Here is a 9,694-nt window from a genome sequence, read left to right as displayed (position 1 = left end):
CAGTCTTGCCCACGATTCTGAGTTTAATTTCTAGTGAATTCCTGCTGCGCTGCAGAAGCTATGACCTAGAAAACGACACAGGTTTTTAGATTTTGACTACTACTGGCATTAGAGTGGGACATAAATGTGTATGAATCAAGTGCCATGCATACATGAAATGAATGGTTCCCAACACCTGGACATGACAAAAAAATGAACTTAATTTGTTCGGAGCAAGGCATAATCCATTACTATGGGTGACATCACATTCACTTGGGTGAGTTCTCAAATACAGTTGCTGCAAAATAGACTGAAAGTTCATATATAAACACGTTTATTTTGTATTTTTTGGTGAACAAGGATTCACCTTTTGACCCCTCCCTAATGCTTTTCTGCATCCAGCTGCTGACATACCACTACTTTTAACATTAAACTTCTGATAAACCATTTAGAATCAGACCTTGTATTTGCAGCAGGGTTTGAACACAATGACAACGAATCCACACAGGGCACGTTCTAAGGAGCGTAGTTAGCCTTCGAGAGAATAAAGAGGAAAAGTTTGTATCCCTCTGAGCCAATCCCTGTTTGTTCCTTAACAGACATTGGTTTAGTCTAGCGCACTAATTCTCTGTATAACCTAAATTTTTATTTGATCCTTTATTTAATATCGTTAACTTGTTTTTCCATCATTTTGTTGAGCTCAATTTTCTCCTGAATGAAAAACCAATGAGTCAATGAGTTTACCCATCAGGAGGTACCAATCATTGTTTTCACACCGTGTATGGTCCACCCTCTGAGCCTTGCCACCAAAGAGTTTCAGGTAGATGATCTCATGATCTCTCATGACAAAAATTTAAAAAAAATATATTTCTAAATGCCATGTTTGTTGTAATTTTTTTTTTTGATAATTTAAAATGATAATGAGTGAGCAGGTATTTTGTTTTGCCGCACAGCCAATGTTTAGCTAAAGTGACCAGCTGGGTCTTAATAAATCCTATACTAACATTTATGTTTGTGTCACTGCGACTTTTGGTGAATTATTTCTCTTAAAAACATTGATTGGTTTTGTTTTGCTTCTAACCGGAAGTGCAATAAACGGAAAACAGCTTGGTCACGTGGTTTAGGAGGAGGCGTAGCCTGGCGGAGACAAACCCGGAAGTGACGTCAGAGAGCTAACCGGCTAGGCGCTGTTTTCAGGTGAGACTGCGTTTTCTTTCTGTTTTAGTGCGGACCTGCAGCGTCCCCACATGTTGTCGTGTCGTGATAAGTGTCCGAAGTTTATTTAGGTCGCCACAGTCATCCGCTTGCATTCTTTGTCGTTCTTTGACAGGCAGGGCGCGCGCACCGAACCTGACCCACTCCCAGCAGCAGAACCGAGCGGTGTTTGAGTGACATCACTTGCTTGGCTCTGTCGCCGACTTCCGTGCGGCTTGGCGTGGAACCTGCAGTAAAGTAACGTGCAGAGACCAGACCATGTAGGTCATGCTTAAGGCTTCTGTCCTTACTTAACCTGTCTAACCTGTTTGTTAGAGCCTCAGAATGAGCAGCCGGGGAGGTGGGGAGACCACAACCCAAGAGGAGGATTTCTACGACTGTCCAGAAACTCCTGAGCATCCTGATCCCATTGGAGAGGAGGAGGAGGAGTGTGAAGAGCAGAGGAGGAAGAAGCAAAACCCTACAGAGGAGTCTGACCTCAACGTGGACACAGACACCCAAAGAGGAAACGAAGACAAAGAGACAGAAGAAGAAAAAGAAGAGGCCGAACTAGAGGATTCAGACGCTGAGTTCAAAGAGGAGGTCTGCAGTGGAGCCGAGTTTGATGACGACTACTTGAGGGAGGTGGAGAAGACGCTGACCGAAGAGGAGAAGGAGGTAAGATGCAGTTCACGGTGGTTATGAGAGGAGCAAACGGCCGCTGTAAACAACAGTGCAGTTCTTTAGAATCCATTACTGCTGAGTCATGGAATCGTGAGTCGAGCTTTCTGCAGGAAATTTTTTTCCCTCACATCTGTCATGTTGTTTCAGAGTCGACGACAGCAGAGTTTGACCCTGAAGGAAACAGGCAACGGCCAGTTTAAAGCAAGAAGTGAGTAAAAAAAAAAACTGCTTTAATCCTGTTTGTTACCCTCCTGGAACCTATTTATAACCCCTTTATGTGTGTGTAACCCTTTTTTTGTGTGTTCATGTGTGTAACCTTTTTTTGTGTGTTCATGCAGACTGGTCTGAGGCAGAGGACAGCTACTCCAAGGCTTTGGCGTTATGTCCCGTGTGTTTCAGCCGAGAGAGGGCGGTGCTGTTCTCCAACCGAGCAGCAGCAAGACTGCATCTGGTACCACTGATATAACATTGTTACAGAACTGCCAACACACTTTAGCTAACATTGGCCATTACCACTGACTATATAAGAGAATTGGACTGAGTGAGAGTCATGTCAGCCACAGAAAATGGTTTAGTTCCTGCTCCAACCAAATTAAGTCAATTCAGTCATCCTTTTTTGTGATACGGACTTCGCCATGTTGGAACCAGACAATGGCATTAAGCAGTGATTCGATTTAGTCTGAATCAGCGTTTCTGTGGCAACCACTCTCACCAATCAGAAGTGATCTTATTAGAAGTCTACAACCCTACTTGAGAGTGGACTCGTGAGATTCTGTCAATCAGATGTTTCGAACGTTCAACGCAAGACAGCATAAAGGCATCCGATTGGTCAGTTTACAACTTGGATAACTTGAAACTACCAAAAAAGAAGGAAACAAATGTAAAAAACTAAATAAAAAAAAGGTATCATAGCAAGAATAGTTATTCTGACAAATAGAATGACTGAGTAACAGCTGTTTATTTCTCTATGAAAGTCTATGGGATTTTGGCTTCTTGGAGCCAGCTGGTACTTCCTGTTTGGAATGTGAGGGGTCACTCAGTCCAGTTCTCATCTACAGTCAATGGCTATTACACCATTATGTATGAAGTCAGCATTCTCAGAAATTACCACGCGTGGTGGAAGCCTGAACCGTCCAACGCCCGAACTGCGTTAATTCCGATAGTGCACACTTTAAGCCACTATCCCACTTACACCATTTACAAAAGAAGTAAATATTCTATCAATTTTTAGTACTCTATTCTTGTTATCTTTTCAGTTTATATCACTTTTTCCTCAAAAAGCGAACTATTTGTTACGTGGTGCTGCGCGTTGCCATGGTAACGCAACAACGTGCCGCTTATCTCGAGTGCAGCAGCAAAGGAAAGCGATATCTTTGATGATCGTCACGAGGGGTTAAATAAAGCATCAGTTCAAGGAGGGAGGGAAGGAGGAACAACACTACCAAAGCTGATTACTGGATCGGTCAAAGTTTAACCTTCAACGGCGTTCACTGGCCGTGCGTTTTGTATGTAAAGCTGGAAAACAGTCGTAAAAACTTGTGTAGCGAGGCGTCAATGCAAGAATTTTGAACTGAGGAGACCGAAATGCGAGTTCAAGTTGACGTTTTGTTGGAAGAAGCTGCTTAAACATGCGTTGCGTTTTCTTTAGTGCTGACTCAGCCCCATCTGTCAGGATGTACTCAAATTGGATTCTTTTTCTTTAGGTGATGTCCCGCAATGTGTCTTTAATACCAAAGTTGAGAGAAATGCGGCGTAGCAAACGCCTGTATCACTGAGCTAACTTGCATCGTCACGCTGCTAACACCACAAGGTTTCACATATTTAAAGTTTAAAACAGACATGTTTTCTGTGTCCTGTATTGATGTCTAAACAATTAAAAAGTAAATTTACCACGAGTGTTAAGATCTTTGCACTACACTGTATTGTAAAGAACATTCTCTTTTTATCTGACCATGTTGAATTTTTTAGCTCGGCTGTGAATGCTGGTTCACTCTGGCATAAATACATTCATCAAAAAGCTGTTTTTTGTTACAGGACATGAAGGATCAGGCAATCTCAGACTGCAGCAGAGGTGAGGACTAACGTCACATCTGTACTGTGATGCCATTTTCTACACTGTTTCTTTCCTCTGAGAATAGTGTTTTCTGGTTGCCATAGCGATAGACCTGGATCCAGACTACCTGCGGGCCCTGTTGAGACGGGCAGAGCTTTACGAGCAGACGGAAAAGCTGGATGAAGCTCTGGAAGACTACCAGAAGGTTCTGGAGCGCGATCCAAGCCACAGTGGAGCCAGGCAGGCTTGTGTGGTGAGTTCACTGAATGCTGGGGTTTTGGGTTTTTGATGTAACAGCAGCTTCTTCAGGTGGTACCAGAGTGAAACGCTATCTCTTCTGAGCTGAAGTAACAAATTATTTTGAAAGTCCAACATTTTGTCTTGTTGTCCAGAGGTTGCCTCCGCTGATACAAGAGAGAAACGAGAAGCTAAAGGAGGAGATGATCAGTAAGTGTCTGTCGGTAACACAACACCTCCTGGATTTTCTCACTCTTCCTGTGCTGACTCACCTGTGCCACCTGCAGGTAAGCTGAAGGACCTGGGTAACATGGTTCTGAGGCCATTTGGACTCTCCACCAACAACTTCCAGGTCAACCAGGACCCAAACAGTGGCTCCTACGCCATTAACTTTGTGCAGAACCCGAACAACAACAACAAATGACATCACAGAAGAGGCGTGTCCCTTTGGCTCATCCAGCTGCTCTTCAGTGGACTCGGGGGCAGCTGGTTAATTGATTATGGACTGGTTAACGGGTCAACCTGAATTCAAGTGTTTTCCTCTGATCTGTGGCTCACCAGAGCTCTAGACCTTCCAATTGGACAGATCAGTGAGCTCCAGGACTCAGGGGTCTGCAGCGTCCAGAGACTTCCTGTTTGAGTACGGCAGTCAGCTGCACACAAAAATACTCAAGTATTCAAAGTACTCCTGACAAATGTACTTTAACTGTAGATGAGTGCAGTGAATAAAGACGGAGGGGATTGTTCGTGGGAGAAACTTTTATGCCAACAGCCTCATTCTAGGTTAAAGCCTGACAGAATTCCTGAATATTTCCACTCTTGGTTTGTAAGTCTGCAGAGCTTCATGCTGGAGCTTCTCTGTGATCTCCTGCATGGACCTCTGGGCCATGTGGGGGTCGTCCTGGTGCCTGCTCTTTTTCTCCTCCTCCTGCACACCAGGTGTTTGGAAATCAAATGATGGCAATAAAAGATCCACCATAGGAGCCTTTCGGGGGGGGGGGCTTTCTGGTCTTTCGGTTTTCCTGATGTGTTCGGGTCGTTGCTGCAGTCCTGCTCTAAGTCATCATTTTTCTCGTTCCCTCTCCTGCATGCACTCTTCAGTTCGGTTAATAATCCATCTGCGAACATACACTCACAAACCCAGACACACCTTCACACTTCATGTTATTGTGTTGTTTATTATCCTTTGTTTTTACTAAACGCGTTGTGCAATTCTAAAATCATCTTCATCTGTCTTGTTATGATGTAGAACAGGAAGTCCAACTCCAGGCCTGCCGTTTCCCCAGAAATCCTGCCGTATCGGCTGCTGATTACCTGGATCAATTAGCCAATGAGAATCAGGTTGGTTTGAAAACATGTAGGACATAAACCCTTAAGGCCAGGAACTGGCCATCCCTGCCAAACAGTTACAAATTGTGGGCGTGTCTAACGGCCTGTTTAGCTGGTTGATTTAATGATTTCCACATCTTTTTGATTTTGTGTGCCGGGAGCGGGCACTTACTGGACTGTCAGTCTGAAGAGAGTTTTGGTGGTGTTCCCCGGTAGGTGTAGCAGCATTTCCCTGTGTGTTCTGACATCTTTCTACAGAACTGTACTGTGTCTGTGACAAAAACCACAGAACATCCAGTCTGAAGGCCCGTGGAGGTTCCTTCTGCTGTTGTGTCCCAGTCACTGACCCCCACTGCAGTTTGGTTGACCCTCATCTCTCCTTCAAACCTACATGGTCCTCACAGACCTTTAGGAGACACTTCACACCAACACAGAGGGGTGGGAGGGGCTTTATTGGGATCACGTGGCACAGAAAAAAAACGGATTACGGAGCTCTTCTGGACAGCAGCATCTCTCTGATGTTGTCTTCAGCCTCCTTCACGCTGCGCTCCAAGTACACCTTCTTCTGCTGCAAGAGACCACAAACGGGCAGCAACAGTCAGAAACCCGCAAACATGCACTGCGAGCTGTGATGGAGCAGGCACTCGCACCTCAAGCTCCTTGATCTTCTCGTCCACGGTTTTCTGTTTGTCTGTCAGCAGGTTGTTGATCTTCTCCCTGGACTGAAGAATGAACCTGAAACAACAGTTTTCTGTCATCTATAGGATCGGCAGGGCAGATGAACCTAAAGGCAGCATTCAGACATTAACGTTTCTTTATACCATGGTCCGGGTGAATACTCGATTCTGATTGGCTGCTGGGTGTGCATTAAAGTGATAATCCACGGTGATAATGTACGCCTAAAAAAGAAGTTCCGGGCACATAGCTTAACTGTTCTGTATCACTGCACTGGCTTCTTTAAAACAAACTTCAGCCTCATCATCTGGACTAAAAGAGGTAAACTTTCTCTCTGAACTGATGCTTTATTTAACCCGTGGTGACGATCAGCATATATATTGCTTTCCTTTGCCGCAGCAGTCGAGGTCAGTGGGGCTAAGCAGCGCGTTATGTTACCGTGACACGTAACAAATAGTCGACTTTTTGTGAAGAGAAAAAAAAGAGATTGGAACCATAAAAATGTTAGAATGAAAGGCCTAAAAACTGGTTATATATTTATTTCTTTTGTAAGTAATCATGGTAGCAGCGGATTAACGGCTGTCAAAGTGGGCACAATCAGAAATTAATGCACTTTATGGAAGCAACTGCGGAGGACGGTTGCTTCCACAAAGTGCATTCATTCATTCATTTTCTTCCGTTTGTTCCCTTTCGGAGTCACGGGGCTGCCGGAGCCTATCCCGGCCACTTATGGGTGAAGGCAGAGGACACCCTGGACAGGTCGCCAGTCTGCCGCAGGGTCACAGTCACACACCCATTCACACTCACATTCACACCTATGGACAATTTAGAGTTGCCAATTAACCTATGGAGCATCTTTTTGGACGGTGGGAGGAAGCTGGAGACCCCGGAGAAAACCCATGCATGCACGAGGAGAACATGCAAACTCAATGCAGAAAGGTCCCCCATTGATGTTCTGTTTCAGGTCCCCCAGCCGGGACTTGAACCAGTGGCCTTCTTGCTCCGAGGCAAGAGTGCTATCAGCATTAACGCATAAAGTGCATTAATGCTGATAAAGCACACTTTGTTGGCCATTAACCCTTATGTAGCTCAGTGTTTGTGCAGATCAGTTGCTAAACGCACATCCTCTTCAAACTTGTGTATAAAAGTGTTGACTGGATGTGAAGTTCATAAAGTCAATCAGGTCAGACAGAATTCCTCTGTCTGGAACTCTCATGGAGCCTCAGTAGCATCAATGAGGCCAATCAAAACCTCTCCAAAAAGAAATTTATGTGAATCTGGTGGAGATCTCCTTAAAATAAATGTAAAGTTTTCAAAATAAGAGGCACATGGTTTCACAACTGCAGTAGAACCGTGTGACACTGAGATTTCCAAAGCAGAACCAGACATTTGATGGAAAAACCAGACTGGTTTCATGTTTTTCAGATGTGTCTAACTCATCTGTGTTCTTTGGTGAGTTGGCATTGATTACAGGAGAGCACACTTACATTCGGCCGACGCCCTCGTACAGGCGCGTGTTTTCCGGCAGCGAGGAGATCTCTGTGCTTGTGAGCTTGGCATGTTTCTGAACTCGAGTCAGCTGATCAATCTGGAGGTCGGCCAGCTTCACCTTCTGCTGTGTGTCAATCATCTTCAGCTGTAGCTCGGCGAATGCCTGCAGAGACAGGAAGTATCGCTCTGTTCAAAGTCGAAAAGGAAACCAGGAGAGAATCAGAGTTTCACTATTTCTCCCATCTCTTCCTTTTCTCTGGCTTGATTCAGGAAGTCAAACAGAAAAATGAAACACTGCCTCTCCTGTAAATCAGTTAACAAGCAAAGCGATCTGCTACATGAAGGTAGTCTATGAAGATATAAACCTGGACCATTTAAATGTTTGCATAAAGGAGGTAAAAAAAAAAAACGACATCTGACCTAAAATAATCCACGACACTGAAAGATGGAAAACTGGACTTTAACATTTACAAGCATGTTTGTCATAATCTGGTTTCCTCAAACCCCATCATCTTTTGTCTCAGTGTTAATACCGCAAAGGATTGTGGGATTGGAATATGGTCCACCCGATCAGAAAGGATGCTCGGCCGTTTCAAAGAGATGGGGGGGGGGGGGCAACCTCAAAACTCATTTTGCTCTAAGGGGTTCAAAGATTCGGTGCAGGTACACAATGGTCCGGTTCACATGTTTGTTACTAGTGAAGTGACCGGTCAGCCGAATTTCGTGAACCTTCCGCGTGCACCACTGAATGCGGTATGGGTCACACTAATAACTACCAGCGGTAGCTGCCTGTAACCCAATATCGGAGAGTATGCGCAACCACGTGCGTCAGACATATGATGTGTTCGGCGTCCTGTAAACTACACACCTTTTTTAGTTCCAGGTCCACGGGCGCCGCCATCTTTAGAGTAGATTTCGAGTGCGCATGCGCAAGATTGTCTTCTTCGGGCTTATTTTGTGGCAGCATCAAGTTTGCCCACAGCCCCTCCCAGTAACGATGATCTATTTAAACTCCCCGTGACCTTTTTTTTAAAAAAAATAAAAACGTTCCCAGTGGTGTTTTAGTTACAATTACGACGTTTTTTTTAACTAAAATTCCACAAGCCAAATGTCTTTAAAATGTCATGTTTATCTGAAGCGTGTTTCCAAGAACTCCTCTACATGGGCGTGGCTATTGGTGCTGATTAGCTCCGCCCTCGATTCCCCCTATCTGCAAGCTGCGTCTTGCCTGAGTGAAGACCGATAGACAGTCCCAGAAATTGTAAAAATTGTTGAATACACTTGCATAGCACTATTCACACGTCATTTTCCAAATACTTGTGGCCAGTGCAAAACTTAATTCTTGAACACCCGGACCCAGAGGAAAGGTTAAGTTTAGTGTTATGGTTACATTTAAGGTGCGTTCACACTGAACGAGATTCGTGGCAGAGGTGGCCAGTTAAGGCCCGTACACACCGGGACGAATTTCGCGCGCGATATTCGCCGATGTTTAACGCCTCATGACTAAACAAAGGGCACCAATGTGAGTGTGCACACCGACGTGAAAAAACGCCACGCTTCAAAGCGTCACTTTATAAAAAATGCCTCGGGTTCGTTTTTTTGGTTTGGCGCCACGCGGCAAAAACTATACGACTAATGAGAATGGGGCTTTTGGACACGTGTCTGGAGCTTCTGAAGTTACAGTAAAACACAACTTGGGGGCGCTCAAACACAAAACTGCCTTTCTGAGCACACATACCAGCGAAGAAGATAAGACGCCAAGTGGAATCTACACTGCCGCAAAGAAATAATGACGGACATTCTAAAATATCCCCGAAAACGCTCATGATACATTTTTAGCTCTCGTACCAGTCGATAAAACTCCCCATGTTCTTCTCTTCTCGTAACTATGGGATGTACCCAAAATCTGCGTCTTTTCCAGCGTCTTTCATCGTTTGCTGTGGTGTCATCGGTATAAAGGTATTGTACTGCAAATAATGATCCTGTGTTAATAAAACTTTGACTTGCTTTACGGCAGTTATCAGTCTTTACTCGGTGCAACACATCATTCAA

The 9,694-nt window shown here is 44.6% G+C and overlaps 2 protein-coding genes across 3 annotated transcripts; one reads left to right on the top strand and one right to left on the bottom strand.

Annotated features, from left to right (window-relative positions):
- Window positions 1–1,080: 1,080 nt before the first annotated feature.
- ttc1 (tetratricopeptide repeat domain 1) lies at window positions 1,081–4,910 on the top strand. 2 transcript variants are annotated; one of them, XM_011483820.3, is made up of 9 exons: window positions 1,081–1,176; window positions 1,310–1,431; window positions 1,510–1,851; window positions 2,005–2,065; window positions 2,196–2,308; window positions 3,892–3,928; window positions 4,015–4,163; window positions 4,303–4,357; window positions 4,435–4,910. In XM_011483820.3, exons 3-9 carry the CDS (start codon window positions 1,519–1,521, stop codon window positions 4,569–4,571), a joined length of 885 nt encoding a protein of 294 aa, XP_011482122.1. In that variant the 5' UTR covers window positions 1,081–1,176; window positions 1,310–1,431; window positions 1,510–1,518; the 3' UTR covers window positions 4,572–4,910. The 2 variants fall into 2 exon arrangements, with proteins under 2 accessions (XP_011482122.1, XP_004076693.1); XM_004076645.4 differs by having other exon boundaries at window positions 1,310–1,851.
- Window positions 4,911–5,907: 997 nt separating this feature from the next.
- On the bottom strand, window positions 5,908–8,675 carry pfdn1 (prefoldin subunit 1). Its single transcript, XM_004076644.4, has 4 exons — window positions 8,511–8,675; window positions 7,639–7,805; window positions 6,127–6,211; window positions 5,908–6,044 (listed from the first exon to the last, which is right to left on the bottom strand). The coding sequence occupies exons 1-4, from the start codon at window positions 8,607–8,609 to the stop codon at window positions 5,961–5,963; spliced, it is 435 nt and encodes a 144-aa protein (XP_004076692.3). The 5' UTR covers window positions 8,610–8,675; the 3' UTR covers window positions 5,908–5,960.
- Window positions 8,676–9,694: the final 1,019 nt, after the last annotated feature.

This window comes from Oryzias latipes, chromosome 14 (assembly GCF_002234675.1).
Source record: "Oryzias latipes chromosome 14, ASM223467v1".
Lineage (NCBI taxonomy): Eukaryota > Metazoa > Chordata > Actinopteri > Beloniformes > Adrianichthyidae > Oryzias > Oryzias latipes.
This window is presented reverse-complemented; position numbering and strand designations above follow the sequence as displayed.